This window comes from Hemitrygon akajei, chromosome 16 (genome assembly GCF_048418815.1).
Source record: "Hemitrygon akajei chromosome 16, sHemAka1.3, whole genome shotgun sequence".
NCBI lineage: Eukaryota > Metazoa > Chordata > Chondrichthyes > Myliobatiformes > Dasyatidae > Hemitrygon > Hemitrygon akajei.
The window spans coordinates 66,393,173-66,411,270 of NC_133139.1; the positions used below are offsets into that span (position 1 = coordinate 66,393,173).

The 18,098-nt window shown below is 44.5% G+C and overlaps 1 protein-coding gene across 1 annotated transcript in view; it reads left to right on the forward strand.

Moving 5' to 3' along the window:
* Positions 1-15,617, forward strand: part of LOC140740135 (uncharacterized) — a 125,351-nt gene extending 109,734 nt beyond the window's left edge. The window contains exons 29-34 of the mRNA XM_073069071.1: positions 417-652; positions 1,935-2,001; positions 4,424-4,515; positions 10,904-11,072; positions 12,986-13,072; positions 15,289-15,617. Of these exons, the coding sequence (XP_072925172.1) occupies positions 417-652; positions 1,935-2,001; positions 4,424-4,515; positions 10,904-11,072; positions 12,986-13,072; positions 15,289-15,330 (693 nt within the window). The 3' untranslated portion in view covers positions 15,331-15,617. The remainder of the gene's footprint in view (positions 1-416; positions 653-1,934; positions 2,002-4,423; positions 4,516-10,903; positions 11,073-12,985; positions 13,073-15,288) is intronic.
* Positions 15,618-18,098: the final 2,481 nt, after the last annotated feature.

The following is an 18,098-nucleotide window of genomic DNA, read 5'->3' on the forward strand; positions in this document are numbered from 1 at the left end:
TGGGTGGTGGGGAGTGTGGGGTACGAATACAGCAGCTGGGAGGTGATAGGTGAAAAAGTTAAAGGGCTGAAGGAAAAGGAATCTGATCGGACAGGAATGTGGAGCAGGGGAGAAAGGGAAGGATGGGAACCGGGGGAGATAATAGGCAGGTGAGGAGAAGAGAAGAGGTAAGAGGGAGCTGGAAAATGTTGTGTTTCGCTCTGTGTTCCAGTTCCAATGTCAGTCCATTTCTGACTCTGTGTTTTTCACTGTGTCCGTGTGAATATCTTTAGCTGTGGTTATCTCTCTCTGTTTCTTTCCACTTGTCTATAACCGTCTGTGTGTCTCTGCATGTTCCTGCCTGCGTCCCTGTCTCTGACTGCCCTCTGCTTTTGCCCCGAGCTGCTCACTATTCACTGTGTTGCCTCTTTCTTTAGGTTGTGTGCGCCCTGATTGCCGGGTGTCTGCATTACCTCTTCCTTGCCGTCTTCGTCTGGATGTTCTTGGACAGTTTGCAGCTTTTCATCACATCCAGTCACCTGACAGTCACCAATTACACTCGCACACATACCATCAAACAAAGACAACTGTACATTTCTGCTTATGCTGTTCCTGCTGTGATAGTCATTATCTCAGCGGCAATAAACCCCGGAGGGTATGGAACAGAGACCGCGTGAGTATTAAATGATAAGGAAATGTGATAGAGTGATGCAACTGACTACGATGCGGAAAGAGGCCATTTCACCCATCAGGTCTCTGCTAGCTTCCTGCAGACTTAGCCCATCACTCCCATTGCCCCTCTCCTTATCTCCCTCCATCCCTGCATTATCCTCCCACACATGGGAATCAATTCCCCTTTGATGCTTTCTCCACCCACCATAACAAGTGTACCAGCTCTGAGAACAAAGCATACAATTCACCCAATATCCTTCATCTGAAACCTTGATAATTTTGTATTAAATATTCCCCATGTAGTGATTGCATGGAGAGGTGTAGGAAGCTGTCATGAAACTTGTAAAAAGGGAAAGACTTGTGAGGGTTATTGTGGGTATTGTCTATGATGATGCCAGGGACTGGGAAGGGTTTGACTTCAACCGCTGACAGATCCTGTCCCAACTGATCTCAGCTACTGTACCACTGAGAGGTCTGAGATTGGCCATGGGCCAGAGGAGAATTCTCAGAAGGCACAGGGGCAACAGAAGTCTACCAATCAACCGTGACTGGAACCCATTTCCGTAGTCTAGGTCCACAGCTCTTTAAACCCTGATCCAACACCCACTTCTGCAGCCTGTTGACCTGTGCTCGCAGGGGAGAGTTTGCAGTGACCTGACATCCCACTGATCTCCATCCAAGGACCTGCAGAAGTGAGTCTGACTGTTACCACAGCATCACAGAACATTGCGGAGACAGTCGTCTAATTCCCTCATCTTCTTCTGGGATTGACCACAATGAGAGAGGCAAACAAAGCTTCTGTTGAAACACCAGCTGCCTAATGCTGTGAGACCTGGTTACTATCAACCCTAGTCTCTGCAGGTGGGGCAGAGAGGGAGACGGGGTACTGACCCTCCCCATCCCTCTCAAGTGGCTCTGCCCTCCCAATTTTATGGCAGATGCCCAACTCTGGACGGAGGTTGAGTTCCAGTTCAGAGCTGAGGGGGAGTCACATTGTCACTTGTGCTGTCACTGGAGGAGCAATCAGAGCCAAGTCCTGTCTGCAGTTTCAGACAGACAGAACTTATCAAATAAAACTATATCAAAGAAGAGCACAGGCCATTTTCCTCCACATTCAGGCCAACATCCAATGGCATTGATTGGTCATCAGCACACTGCTATTGTTTGGGATCTTGCCATGCAGAGATTGGCTGCCAATTTCCTGCAATGTAGATCCGCTGATGTTCTCAATGTATTTCACAAACTGACTGCCACCCAATGACGAAACTCTTCCATCTTCACAGCTGTTGGCTGAAGCACGAGTCGGGGTTTAACTGGAGTTTCCAGGGTCCGGTCTGTTTCGTGATTCTGGTAAGCTTCCTGTTTCTCTCTACACACCAACCATTCCAGACCAGGGTTCTCTCTTGTTGTGTGCTTCACTTTCAGGCCCCTGTGTGTGTCTACATGGTGTGTCTCTATGCCCAGGGTTCACAGACACCAGATATCACTGTGCTCTGGAGTCTCTCGGTGCCCAGGGTTGAGAAGGACGAGCTTGGGGGATGCACTGAAGCTCGGTGCAGACACTGCAAAAGCTCAGTGGGGAAGGACCACAGTCAAGGGTGGTGCCTCTGCTGTGGGGCTGTGTCCAGTGTAGCAACCCCTCACGAATCACTCATGGACTGTGAGAAGCATCGTGTCCTCTCAATGTTAATGTGTCTGACACTCAGCGTGGTCAGCACATTTGATAACTGAAGAAATATCAGTGAACCTGGCCCTCAGGTGTGTGTGAATCGCACCTCTGACCTAGGGGTTAGCCTTTGACCTCTGATCTGTTGTTTTCACTCCTAACCCTGAGCCACTGATCCCATTAACCCCAGCCCTGTGTTATCCAGTACTCCAGCCACTGACCAATGCAAAGGGTGCACCCAGCCTACACATATAACCATATAATGATATAACAATTACAGCACGGAAGCAGGCCATCTTGGCCCTTCTGGTCCATGTGGAACGCTTACTCTCACCTAGTCCCACTGACCCACACTCAGCCCATAACCTTCCATTCCTTTCCTGTCCATATACCTATCCAATTTTACTTTAAATGACAATACCGAACCTGCCTCTACCACTTCTACTGGAAGCTCGTTCCACACAGCCACCACTCTCTAAGTAAAGAAATTCCCCCTCGTGTTACCCCTAAACTTCTGCCCCCTAACTCTCAACTCATGTCCTCTTGTTTGAATCTCTCCTACTCTCAATGGAAAAAGCCTATCCACGTCAACTCTATCTATCCCCCTCATAATTTTAAATGCCTCTATCAAGTCCTCCCTCAACCTTCAATGCTTCAAAGAACAAAGACCTAACTTGTTCAACTTTTCTCTGTAACTTAGGTGCTGAAACCCAGGTAACACTCTAGTAAATCTTTTCTGTTCTCTCTCTATTTTCTTGACATCTTTCCTATAATTTGGTGACAAGAACTGTACACAATACTCCAACTTCAGCCTTACCAATGCCTTGTACAATTTTAATATTACATCCCAACTCCTATACTCAATGCTCTGATTTAAAAAGGCCAGCATACCAAAAGCTTTCTTCACCACCCTATCCACATGAAATTCCACCTTTGGGGAACTATGCACCATTATTCCTAGATCACTCTTTTCTACTGCATTCTTCAATGCCCTACCATTTGCCATGTATGTCCTATTTGGATTATTCCTACCAAAATGTAGCACCTCACACTTATCAGCATTAAACTCCATCTGCCATCTTTCAGCCCATTCTTCTAACTGACCTAATTCTCTCTGCAAGCTTTGAAAACCTACTTCATTATCCACAATACCACCTATCTTAGAATCATCCTGGGTAGTTTCCTCCATCATTTCCACCCCCCCCCCCCAGACCCTCTCTGAATCGTGTGTGCACTGGGCCCAGTGATAACAGAATCTTCATGGTTGCTTTCATCCCTTTGAGACATCGGCACATTTGCAGATTAGATACCACTTTACCCCAAGTGTTGGGACAGTTCGTCAAATGCTTCACACTTTGGAGATGATGGGAGATTTTAATCTAAAAGCAAGTTCCTGTTGTTAAACTATGTTAAAGTATGGTATCTCTTTCCACCATCTTCATTGTCTTTTTATTTAACACTGAGTAGGGGTGGACCTAGGCCTTGGGTTTGGTTGTGTCTCTCTGCATAATTAAGAAGAGCAGTGAGGAGGAATAGGCAAGTTGAGGGGCACCGGGTCATTGATTCAGGGCAGGATGGAAGAAAGCAGAGAAACTGGGGTCCTGCTTCCCAACCTTCTGGCCTGAAGTTCCCAGCCCACAGATCCCACTGACTCATCTTAGTGGTGAAGGGTGAACAATTCCCATTAATTCCTCTCCTGGGTTTCCCAGTCATCCCAATACATCCACATCCTGTGGAAAATTGCATCCCTGAGTCACAACTGGAGGAATGTTGATTTTCCAAAGTGTATGAGTGGAGAGTTTGAGGGGGAGACATGGGGGACAAAGAGAATTTTAGATAAAGCAAGAGAGATTGTCATGGGCAAAGCCAACGAACATTGAGGAGTAAGTGTGAGTGTCAGTGAGTGAGAATGGAAAATGGGAGGGGTGAATTCAGTGTGGGATTTGAAGGATCCACTCTGCCTTTCTCATGAAACTCACTCTTCTTCTCTCTCATCCTCTTTTACTCTTCCCTCTATCATTCCCTCACACTCTCTCTAACACACACACTATTTCTTTCTTGCAATTTCTCCCTTTACTCTCGCACTCTCTCTTTCTCTCTCTCCAGGTCAATACAGTCCTTTTATTTTCGACTGTCTACTTACTGAGACGCCATTTCAACTCGCGCAACAAGGAGGTGTCGAAGCTTAAGGAAACCAAGTAAGTGACTTGATGGATGTATATAAGATGATATGAGGCATACAGTAGACAGCCAGCATCTTCCTCCCAGAGCAACAATGGCTAATACGAGATGGCATAATTTTAAGGTGATTCAAGGAAAAGTATTGGCGGGGGGTGGAGCACGATCTTGGACGTAAGTTGTTCACACAGAGAGTGGTGTGAGTGTGGAATACACTAACAGGGCTGGTGGTAGAGGGGGGTACATTAGGGGCATTTGAGGGACTCTTAGATAGGCACATGGATGAAAGATGATTGAAGCCCTATGTGGGAGGAAAGGGTTAGCTTAATCTTGGAGAAGGTGAAAAGTTTAGCACAATATCATGGGCTGTAGGGTCTGTATTGTGCCATGTACTCTATTCTATGTTCCACTATGTGTCCATCACTAGCCCAGCCTGTCGGGACCCTGACATGGGGCAGAGTCCTGACATGGAAGCTGCTGTTGTTCGTGACCTGGCAAAACACAGAGACACTCCTACTGAGAGCCAACAGCACGTGACCCATGTGGCTAGGTCCCAAATGTCTGAGGCATCCTTGATGTTACAAAGTAAATATATGAACTTGCATCCTCTTTAGATAATTATAGGGAGGGAACACCAAGTTCTCCTTGCACATACCTCACCTTTCAGAATCATAATCAGGTTTGTTAGCACTGAAAAAATTTACTACCACTGACATACTAATGGTCACTTTATTAGGCATATCTATTAGACGCACCAGCATCTTCTGCTGCTGTAGCCCATCTGCTTCAAGGTTTGATGTGCTGTGTGTTCAAAGAACCTTTTCTGAACACCACTGTTGTAATGTGTGGTTCTTTGAGTTACTGTTATCTTTCTTTCAGCTTGAACCAGTCAGGCCTTTCTCCTTTCTCCTCTGACCTCACAAGGTGTTTTTGCACACAGAACTACTTTTTTTTTGTCTTTTTTTTCCATTCTCTGTAAACTCTAGATCAGCCTTTCTCAACATTTTTGTCCTAGAGGAACCCTTGAAATAATTTTCAGGTCTCTAGGAGCCCCTGCATATAAACTATTATATCTAGAGCTCACAGTACATTATCATGATCAGTAAGTTGTAGATATAATCATCCAAAAACAATTGTCAGTGCTCTTTTGAGCAGAGAATGAAGTTTTAGCCAGGCTTTCTTGAAATAAACAGATAGTTAAGCTAAATATTTTCTCCAGGGCCTTGTTCAACTTTTTCATATGATGAAAAATGTATGTTATGTAGGCTAGTTTCTGCAACCTTTCTTCATCTTCAAAACACTTAGCAAAATCTAGCCTACTAGATTTTCTTGAAAGTACTCCTGCAATTCAACCTTCAGCTCAAGCACCCTGTTGAGAACACTTCCACCACTATGCCACTGGATTTCTGAATGAAACAGGAGATTTGTGTGCTCTTTGGTTAGGTTTTTACACAGTTTTTTTAAATATTCTCAATTGAACTGGTCTTCGTGCTACCAAATAATTTGCTTCTTGAACCCTTTTACTGACTGTGAATTTATTTTCAAAAGCTTTCATCTATTTATTTTGAGATTCCAATAGTCATTCAAAATAATCAACACCTTTTCATGTCATATGGATGTGGTTTGTAGTTAAGCGTCTTTTAAATTTTGCGGGAGCCATATCGAAAGTTGTAAGTTGTTTGCTACAGACTAGGCACAATGGAGTAGGACAACATGGATCACCGATCCATGTAAAACCCATTGATTACTTGAGACCCGCTGACTGTTTTTGCCTCCAGGACCCAGTGGAGGCTGGTGGACGACTTCTGGGTCTCTGCTGCGGTCCCGAGCACCGAGGTCATTGGTGCGTGTGCACACCCCGGCTGGCAGCTCTCCACGTCAGTACCCTGCAGATATACCTGAATAGCGACCACCCTCCAGACGACACACTTTCTCTGCCTGCAGGAGGACAGGAGGCTTCCAGTGGGCAGCATCAGCCCTGTCACTCTGAGAAAACTGCCACACTTTTACCGAGAGCTGTTGAGAATGGAGTCTAGTCTCATCCAGACAGGGTGTTCCTGCACTAGTGGAGAGGGGTGCTCTAGCTTCTAGGGGGACTGGTCCCCATCCTATCACAGTGGGTGTTGAAGGGGTTTTGGCTGCATCACCACCCGATCACCACATGGGAGAGGGTCCCACACAATGTGAACCATCTTGCAGGGGTGTCCACCGTGTTCTTCTGCCACTCTCCGAAGCATTTCTTGTGCTCCTGCACACCTTTCACTTCCTTGCCTTTGTCTGCCAATCAGACTCACCTTGGTGAACTGTTTTACAATCTGTCAGTGAAAGAGGTCCCCAGTGGAAACCTCTTTACGCAGGGGTCCTTCCCCTGTACACTGGGGAGTGGAAGGTGTTGCACTGGGCGGTACTGTGCAACAGGTCTTTAAGCAGGTTCACTGACACCCCGTCCACCTGTCCATTCTGTGGCCGGGAGGAGTCAGTGTACCAGGCTTATGTGGAGTGTGAGAGGTTGCAGCCCCTGTTTGAGTATCTGAAGCGGCTGCTGCTCAGGTTCTGTTTGCACTTCAGCCCCGCGCTCCTTGTATGCGGGCCCCCAGTACGGGAGGGGTTTACCTGGTGGGCTTACTCCTGAGCCTGGCCAAGATGGCCATAACGGGTCTAGGCGGCGAAAAGTCGAGAACTCCACCAGTGCCTACTGCCTCCCCTCTACCGAGGATATGTTCGTGTCCGGCTGACCATGGAGAAGGAGCATACGATCACAATGGTACAGTGGGGGATTTCTGAAAGCGGTGGTACCCCCTCCCCAGGGAACTGACTGTTTTTTAGACAGTAATAATCATATTTTAATTTGAATGTATTCACTGTTTTGTAAATGTTTGTACTTTGTGTATTTGTTGTTTAAATAGACTCGAATCGTTTTGTTAAAAGAGATGAACTTTTGTGTCCGTTGTTGCTTCAGTGAAATGATTCAGAAGATTGTAATTCTTCATCATTAACCTTATCAGAATTATTCGTAGGGCTAGGCCTAGAATTCTCCTCTCCCAATTCACACCTCCTCTTCAAAAGTCGCCACAATTTCCTTCCAATTTTAGACTACACCGGCAGACTTTGTTTACTCCCATAAGGGGAAGTTGGGAGAGGTGATTAGGGATGGAGAGGCTGACGTCACAGCCCAAATTGGGTGAGTTCATTCAATATTTGGATAACACACTTCACACTCCTTATCAGCCTACCATCCTCTCCTCCGTGCAATACAGCCCTCACCAATTATAAGCTTCCCATCCTCCCGCTCGCGCAATACAGCGCTCATCTTTTATCACTTTTTATATGGCGTTAAGAACTGAGAATGGACTCATGCAAACAAACACGGTCCGACTGTGCAATGCCACACTGGGCTGAGAGACCTCGAACGAGATTGCTGGAGGGGCTGCTTGATCACTGCTCACCACTGTGAGTATTGCGCGAAGTTCAAACCACGATGTTTATTTTTTAATCATGATCTCTAGCGCCCTTCATGGAACTTCAGTTGAGATTCCCTTATCTAATTACTGTGCTGCGTGAAAATCCTAGGGTATCTATCAGCAGTTCTGAGATACACAAGCCACCCCATCAGGGCACCAGCAATTATTCCACATTCAAAGTCACCCAGATCACATTTCTTCCCCATTCTGATAAACCACTGAACCTCTTGACCATGTCTGCATGCTTTTATGTATTGAATTGCTGCCACATGATTGGCTGATTAGATATTTGCATTAACAAACAGGTTTACAGGTGTGTCTAATAAAGTGACTACTGACTGTATATCATGATATTTGTTGATTAGTAACAACAAATTAACTCTATCTTTTATATTAGTATTTTGTTTTACAGTTGATCCTGGTGAGTGAGTGGGATTCCAGGTTCCCAGGTAGGGTCTCTGTCCATGGTGCTGATCTTTGCTGATGGTGACACTGGAAGTGGGGAGCTAGTCAGGTTATTGGCCGGCAATTGCTGGTGGAAATGTTCTTGTGTACATGCTATGTGAGAACAGTGTCAGGACTGACACGGTTGCTGCCACTTACCCTCAAACCCAATGACCAGGAACAGGCGCACAGACAATGTAAGGTGATGGTATCACCAAAAGATGGGACACATCATTAAGGTCTCATTCAGGAGGCACTTCAATAATCTGAGCATGACCAGGCAGAGCCAACATTGTATCATGAAGGGAAACTCATGTTTCCTATCGTGAATCTAATAATAAATAAGGTAGAGAAGGAGGAGCCATTGGGTTTTCAGAAGGCATTTGGACTTTATGACAGAAGAACTCCTTCTGCGATACAGATCTGCATAGACAGATGAGGTGATTCTGAACAGCCCTGAAGGCTTCTTCCCACTCACCCTCAGGATCCATTCTTGGTTATGGGGCTGGGGGTGCTTGGCAGCAGCACAGCCAAATGCATCAGTCACCCTAAACACAAGTAAAGCATCTCTAGCCCTGTCTCTCCTAACTTGATTAGCTAGGGGCTCTATCATTCAATTGATTTAATCCTGTCTATCAACACTGAGGGATGTTCAAAGGCCAAAGGCAATAACCTGTTGGTCTATCCTGAGTGTCCGACACATCAGACATCTGAAACCCACATTCTGGCTTCTAGCTTTTTCATGAAAAGAAGACGCCAACTTACTCAACATCAACATGACCAGATGATCTTATATTGTTGTGTTGCAGTTTGTGCACAAATTGACTGGTGTGCTCTGCAGAGAAGGTTTACCAGGCTGATTCTTAGGCTGGGTTGATGTTCGAGAGACTTTTAGGCAGAATGGAACTTCACTCATTATAGTTTAGAAGGGTGAGAAGGGCCCACTTTGCAAAATAGAAGATTATGAAGGGGATAGAGAAGGTGTGAGAGGATGGTGTTCATTACTTAGAGTAATGAACACTTTCCGGATAGGGGGTGACACATTACAAAATGGAATCAGGAGAGACTTTTTTACTTGTGTTACGTACCCCGTAACTGGGTTACCAGACCAGCAGAAATGGAATGATATGTTGGAGTCTGCTGGTACTGTAACTAAAGGTGTTTATTAGTAAACTAAGCAAAACAGTATCAAAAATGCAAATATACATATAAAATAGGTTAGCAATGATAAATACAGAAGTGCAAGAATAAGAATCAAAACCAAGCTCTATCAAAGTCTAGGGGTAAAAGAATAGTCATAAGGGAATATAGAGTTCTGTTCAGTTCAGTTCGTGCTGAGGTAGTTGTTGTTGTGTTGCAATGTTGGAGAGAGAGAGCGAGCAAGAGATGAGCAGCTGCAGCAGGCAAACCTTCCGTCGTCTTCTTGTTCCGTTGTACCGTTGGGGTCACCGATTGTGACCCTTCCGTTCCTGGCTAGACCATTCTTCAGTGATGGACTCGTCACCCAGGCAAGGGTGGACACACACACAAGTCCCCACCGGTCTGCCTTCATCCACCGTACTCCGGACCGATTCTCCTGAACCGATCCTCCAGGCCCCCACCTTCCTGTGGGTGCACAACGCTCTTTCAGTGTCCACTGGTGTGTCTGAGGGTGTCTCCCCAGACCCGTCTTTTATCCCCACTGACAGGATATCAGCCATCCATCAACTCAATATGTCCATGTCCATCAAACTGGTCCACTCCCTGCTGTCTCAGCAAGAACGTTAAAGAGCAAAGAAGTGTCCTCGTAGCAAAAGATTTTTTACTTTTCCATCAGTGAAGAAGCCATAATACTTAACTCATCCGTCTCTCTCTCTCTTATCTGTAGCAGATGCCTCTACCTCTGTTCTTCATCTCTCTCTCTCTCATTAGCAACATAGTTCCCGGGGGGGGGGGGTGTTCAGCTCTGGACCCCATTTCCATCAGGTTTGTTCATCACACATAACACTTGAAAGATCGTGAATATCTACCCCAGCGTGATGCAGATATGGAGTTAATGAGAGTCAAGGAGTTTGCGGAGTGCAGGAAAGTATTGTGGAAACCAAGATTAGACCAACCATGACCTTACCAAATGACAGGGAAGGTTCAAAGAAGCAACATCTGCACCTGCTTCTTGTCTTATGTAGCACAGAACCCTGAATTGGAAATATATCACTGCTCCTCTGCTGTAACTGAGTCTAAATCCTGGGACTCATTTTCCCACCATTTCATGGGAGCACCTGCACCAGAAGGAAAGCAGCACTTCCAGGCAGTGACACACCACCGCCTTCTCAAGGGCAGTTTTGATGCAATAAGCAATATCCTTTCCAGTGATGCCTGGGGCCCAGCAATGGATCCAATAAACACAAGAATGTGCTGTTGGCTGCTGAGAAAGTCCTGTGGGTATGAAAGATCCCACATGAAAGGAATTTCATCATTCCTGTGATTTTTATTCACCTGGTTTCTTTTTCCTTCTTCTCTACAGAACCCTAACCATTAAAGCTGCAGCACGGATGTTTGTTTTGGGAACCACGTGGATCTTTGGAATATTTCAAGTTAATGAGAGCACTGCAGTGTTCTCCCACTTATTCACGGTCATCAACAGTCTCCAGGGTCTGTTCGTTTTCCTCATTTACTGCATTTGCAATCGCCGGGTAAGAATCTCTTCCCTACAGACACATACTGTGAATGTTTGGGCAACTGGGATGTAAAGGAACAGAGGAACCTAGGAGTATGAATTTGAAAGCAGTGTCAGGTGGACAGGGTTTGGAAAAAGGCATTTGGCACACTGGCCTACATTAGTCAGGGCAATGAGCATTGGCTATTGAACATAATTTTGCAGTTTCATAAGTTGTTGGTGAGGATGCAATTGGAATACTTTTGGTCACCCTGTTATCAGAAAGTCATGGTAAATTGGAAAGAGTGCAGACAATATTTGAAGATGTTTCCGGATTAGAGGGCCTGAGTTATATGGAGAGGTTGACCAGCTTAGGTCTCTATTCCTTGGAACGTAGGAAAACGAGAGTCAACCTTGCAGAAATGTTTAAAAGTATGAGAAACATATACTGTATAAAATGGGTGATAAGTCTTTTCCAGAGGGTTGGGGTGACCAGAACTAGGGGACATAGATTTAGGGTGAGAGGGGAAAAATTTAAAAAGGGACCTAAGTAGCAGAGGATGGTGAGTAAATGGAATGAGCTGCCAGAAGAAGTGGTTGAGGCAGGTACAGTAGTATAATTTAAGAAGTATTTGTATATGTACATGGAGGGTTGAGGCTTTGAGGGATGGGGGTTGAAAGGAGCAGACTCAATGGGCCAAATGGACTAATTCTGCTTCAATGTCTCATGGTCTAACACAGGAATTTGGAACTAACGGGTGGGCATCGTGGTTGGCATGAGCTTGTTGGGTCGAAGGGCCTCTATCCAAACTGTATTACTGTATGACTCCATAAATCTATGAATTTCTCCTCCTGATCTTACTCTCCACATATAATCATCATAGTGATGAATGGTTAGAGAGTCTTTTACTGAAGCATGAATTTGAAGCAAGAGTCAGCCACATGGTCCTTTAGGTTTTCTTCACCATTTAATCTGATCAGGCTGATGTGATTGTGACCTCCAATCTTCATTTTCATCCCCCCCCCCTTTATAACCTTTCATCCTCTTACCCAGAAGCTCTCTGCCTCTGTAAGTTTTTTTCAAAGATCATTTCATTCCTCTTTGATAAAAGAAATTTGGTGGTGTGGTGGGTAGTGAAGAGCACAGTCTCAGGCTACAGCCAGACCTTGATCAGTGAGCAAAATGGGCAGAATAGTGTCAGATGGAATTTGACGATGGTAAGTGTGAAGTGATGAGAACAAGTAAGGGTAGGATATACACAATGAATGATATGTTCTGAAAGAATTTTGAGGGACAAGGAGCCCTTGACAAGCAGTTTCAGAAATCCTTGAAGATGATAGCATGGAGAGTTATGTACTTGGATCATAAGTTGCCTCTGCACATTAATTTACACTTTTGATATGTGAATCTATCCTCTTCTTTTGATGTTGGTGATTTGGCATGACACCTGAGCAATCTGCTTCCTGTAAGCCTCAAAGCACTTTCCAGTCCCAGTATTAGTTCCATGAACTACTTCCGTGGGAGGCAATGTAGAAAGTCTAATCCTATCTGACCGAGTATCTTGGAGATTTCCTTCTCTCTGAGTGATCCACTGAAGGTGCCAATGGGACACAGTGACTACGTAAATTGTAATTCTTACTTGGCCTTGGGACTCTGAAGGGTGATTGAAAGATAGTTTTATTCTACTAGGTAGGAATTAACAAATTCTTTATAGCATGCTACAAAATAATAGTTAGTGTGTAAAGGTTTCTCTCACCACTCATAACTGTGTTATGACACTTACATCATCATTACAAAAATAGAGAGGACCATTGCAAAAATAAATATCAGAAAATGGAAAAAAGGTGCAAAATTCACAATTAGCACAAAGAATCAAACAATTTTATTGTGTAGAAATAAAATCCATTAAAACTGGGTGTGACTAAAGTATCATTCTCATTTTATTGAAGGTGGTTAATGAATTACGGAAATGGTTGATCAGTAAACGGAAGAGCATCACCATCATGTCCACAGAGATGGAGATGAGCATTACTGAGGTGAGAAGCTTTATCCAGAAGGACAGAAATCTTCAGAAGGTCAGGCTGTGTCCGCGGAGGCAGAAATAAACTGAGTGTCTTGGGTCGATGGCAGTAATGGTTCTCTTTTGACATCTGTAGAAGGAGAAAGAGTGAATGTTTCAGGAACTTCATTCCTCCAATCAGGCATGGGCTGAGAAGTGGGAAATAATTCACAGACAATCACCACCTCCATCAAGAGCACATCAATCCACTTATCCCTGAGATTCAATGATGTCATTGAGTCCCTTCCATCAACATCCTGGAGCTGTCACCATTAACTAACTGAACCAGACCAGCCACATTTACTGTAGTATACATGTGGAATGAGCAGCCAGAGGAATTGCTTGAGTTAGGTACAAAAACAACTTTTAAACGGTAGTTGGATGAAAATGGATAGGAAAATTTTAGAGAAATGGGATAAGCTTGGATGGGGCATCCTGGTTGGTATAGGCTAGTTCGTGACGAGGCCTGTTGCCATGCTGTATCAGTATCAGATTTCAGAATCAGTTTCTTGGAACAACCTGAAAGATCTCAGAGATGGTATTTGAAATAATGGGCAAATCAATTAAAAACCGATGCACACCATGCTATTGCTTGCATGTTGGCCGGGGGTGAGGTGGAGCAGTGTCAGTGCTTTTGCTGGTGCAAGTGTTGGAGGAAGCTGAGGGGGAGGACATTTACTTGTGCATGGGAGGGGGAGGGTGGGCCATTGGGATTCTCATATTCCTGTCAGTCAATCCTTGGTGTAATTTGTTTTGTGGATGTCTGCGAAGACTGAGAGTTTCAGGCTATATTCTGCATACTTTCTCTGATATTAAATTAACCATTTAAACACCAGGAAACCAGGCAAAGCTGATCTAGCTGAACATGAATTTGATGCAGCTTTTACATTCTCAGTTGATGAGATTACCTGCAAAAGTACATTTTGACAACAGAATGACATCTAGACGAAGAGTTAATTGAGGAACAGACAAGTTCCAGATTGCAGAATAAAATGATTACCACAGGTATAGCAATAAATCCAATTTTCTGACACAATGATGAGGACATGCTATTTTATAATTAGTGAAGTCCCTGAAACTTGGGCAGCATCGCTGCTGCATTCAATGTCTCTACTTTAGTCTGCGGTTTCCTGTTTCCACATTAGAACAACACACATCACTATTTATTAATTATTAGCCCTCACAATTCTTTCCCCTGCAACACAGTTTTATTATCACTGACATATGTTGTGAAATTACTTAATTTCTGGTCCCAGAACTCTGCATTACATAAAAGTTACTAAGAGTTACAAAGTAAATAATGCAAAAGGCAACTGGATAGAGTTCATGGTGTGTTCAGAAATCTGATGATAGAAGACTCCTATCCTCATCCCTGATGGTGGTAACAAGAAGAAGACATGTCCCGGATGGTGAGGGTCTTTAAAGATGGATGCACCTTCTTGAGTCTCCTCGAACTCCTAATGAAGTAGATGGTATTTGAGCAGGGCCTAGCCACAGGAGTTTGGACAGATTAGAGCCATGAGCTCAGCACACATCCTTGACTGTCAGTGAGGAGGAGATGTTATGACTGATCCATAACGATTTGTCTCCTGATAAGGAAATCTATGACTGTGAATCACTTGATGACAATAGTGGGCCCGACACATTGCTGGATTCCTACAACATCCTCTCATGATCTCAGCTCGAGACCCACACCCCATCCCCGAACCACCTATTTAAGTCCCACATTGGTGGGGTTACTGCTCCTGACAATGGACAGTGAACCCACACAGCTGAAACTCTAATCCATGGAAATAATGAGATTGTTTCTGCCTCCACTTGGCTTTTTTGCTGCCCTCTGCTGTTGCATGAGATCTGATGATTGAATAACAAGTCAGTTTGCTCCCCTTGCTGGGAGTGGTGTCTGCAGGGTCTCGGCAAGGTAGCTTGGCCTTGCCCCATCCTCTGCCCACCACACATGAGTAGGCACCAGCTTTCCAACAGACCATTGTGGGCCAACACAGGTGATGAGCACACTGTGGTTCTTGTTCCCATTCAAGCCCTCCTGCTGACCATGAATCCCAAGGAGCTTTGACTCTTCTGGCAGAACCCCCAGGGCAGTAAATAGAAGAATTTTACCTCCTTAAATTTGGTCTTAACCCAATTTTGTCTGGAGCAAGACAAATAATAGCAATCTCATTTTGTTTTATCTAGACTTATAAAGTAATACAATCAGACTCATTCATGACCCAATGACAAGATTCTTCTTAGTGGAGTTACTCTCTTTCATTCTCTTTCGCTCTCGCTGTGCGTCTGGCTCTGAAGATTGTGGATTCAAGACCCACTGCCAAGAATGGAAAGCTACTTTGCGGGAGTGGTCTCACCAGCAGAATTATTTGGCTTGTACTGAGCTTGTAAAAAGGCAGAATCCAACTGGAATTCTAGAAGTGTGTGCATATGAAAATGAGTCTGTATAAGAATATGTGTGATATTTGCTGTTATGGTGAGTGTGATTATAAATAAATTTCAGGATTTTTGCTACATTTCCAAGTTTTACACAGATATCCTGTTATTTTGATTGTTGTTGCTTATGAGATTTATGACTTTGGTGCCAACATTGTTGAGAGTTTACCTGAAGTCACAGTGAGATACCAGATTTGAACTTGACCTTGTCCTAACATGTTGCATCTGTAGACGTTCGACATAAAGATCAGATACACAATGTACACCAGACTCTAACGGATACAAAACCCATGTAGTAGATTGGCACAGAACTTGGACATGTGCACAATTCATGTTCGCACATAGGCACTCACTACACAGACCTAAAGCACATGTAGAGCAGAAACATACACAGATGCACATGTGCACAAACACTCACATAAAAGACAACCATGCACACATAGACCTCAAGCACATATGCAGCAGAAATACACAGGCGAGAAATACACACACACACACACACACACACACACACACACACACACACACACACACACACACACACACACACACACACACACACACACACACACACCAATTTGAGTTCCCATTGTCTCCTGTGATTGGCTAACTCAGCACCTGAGAAGCATCACGTCTCTCCTCTTCTGCCTTTATAAATGGAAACTCAGTGCCAGTGTTGAGCGCTACAACCCTTTTCAAACCATCTATACGAGAAATAAATATGATATTTTTAGTAGGAATAAAGCTCTTTATTTATGAATTTGTTCATGCTTGAAAATCACTGGACTATTGATCAAAATTCATAAAATAAAAGTGTCTTAAATAAATAAATCTTATTGTATTAAGAGTCCATTGTGTAATAATTAAAAGTGAATGAGATTTTGAACTGTAGAAAGATGGTTGTACATGGATTATCACATGGTGAGAGGAATGAGCCCCCCCCCCCGTCATACTAGAGAAATGGGTGTGGCAACACGAGTCAGTGTTACGTCAGGGGTCTGTCCTCGACTGACCTGAAGACCCATGAGATGTGTTACTGGCGCAGCCCATTAGAGCAGCTGTCACCTTCACTGCCCACAGACACTGGACATCACTGTCTCCAAGCAAGGCCACCTTTCAGCCCAGATATTCCCCACAACCAGCACAGCTTCTGGGGGCTGGGACTGGAGGGGTCATCATCTCCAATGGAATGACCATGGAATGGATTGCAAATCACACCACAAATCCCTTTCCCCTCTTCCCCCATCAACTCACCAATGTCTGTTGTAGGAGGCCCAGAAGAACTGGAACCTCAGGGAATTGGAGAAGGAGTCTGTCTCTGTTGGTCCATCGACCCTGTTTTGGGCCAGGTCAATGCCTCCTGGTCCTAAGGATATTCCTTCAGTTTTTTGAGTTGAGGTTCAATTCCAAGGAATTATAGGAACAGTCATTATTGCCCACTGTTTCCTTCCATTGTGAACCCCGCTGAAGATGAAGGTGGCTTGTTGAGGACATTACTGCTGACCCATTTCTACTAAAGTTGCTCTACTCTGCTGAGGTACACACCCATTCCTGACCTCTCCTAAGACCCTACTTCTCCTTACCTAACTTTCCTTTCAACCCCCATCTTCCTGACCTTCTCAGTCCAACTAACTTCTCTTAACTCCACCTCTGGTGCTTTCCTACAACCTCATCCTTCATAGATTCCTCCTCCTCCCACAGTCCCTCTCCATCGTCTCTGCTCTGGGTGGAGTGGGAAACGGTGGAGACAACAAAGTGAAAATCTACCTCCTTTGGGCCTTGGATATTGGTGAATTTATTGTTGTTCTCTGGGCCTTCAATTACAATAAATCCATAAATAAGCAGTACAAGAGAATAGTGAGGTATTGTTCATGGATTCATAGACCATTCAGTAATCGGAGGGTGGAGAAGAAGAATCATTTCCTCAAATGTAGGTCTAGGTCTTCAATTTGAAGCCATGGTGCTTTAAGAAGGGAGAGTCCATCATTCAGGACCCTCACCATCTGGGACATGCCCTTTTCTCATTTCTACCATCAGGAAGGAGGTACAGGAGCCTGAAGCCCTACACCCATCATTTCAGGAATAGCTACTTCTCCTCTGCCATCAGATTTATGAATGGTCCATCAATTCTACCTCACTATTCCTCCTCTGCTCTATTTATTTATTTTTGTAACATATTGTCAGTTTTATGTTTGCACTGTACTGCTACCACAAAAGAATTCATTTCATCATATACTGAATGTCAGTGTGCTAAGCCTGATTCTAATTCTGACCTTGGTGAATTCATTGTTGGGTCTTTGGTCATTGAGCCTATGATTGGGGACGGTCTCCATGCCCCTCCAATTCTCACAGGTCCTCCAGAAGTTGCCCTCCTCCTCTCTGAACTCGGACCTCAGGAAGTTGTGGGTTGCAGACTCCCCACCTGAGAGCTGAGTCTATATGAAAGGGTTTTCTTTCCTTCCTCTCCTGAGGACCCGCTCTGCGTCGGTCTATTCATTGTGGTGCAGAGAGCCGTCACATTCCTACAGCTCCCAATGTCTCCCCCCACACGTGACAGCCCA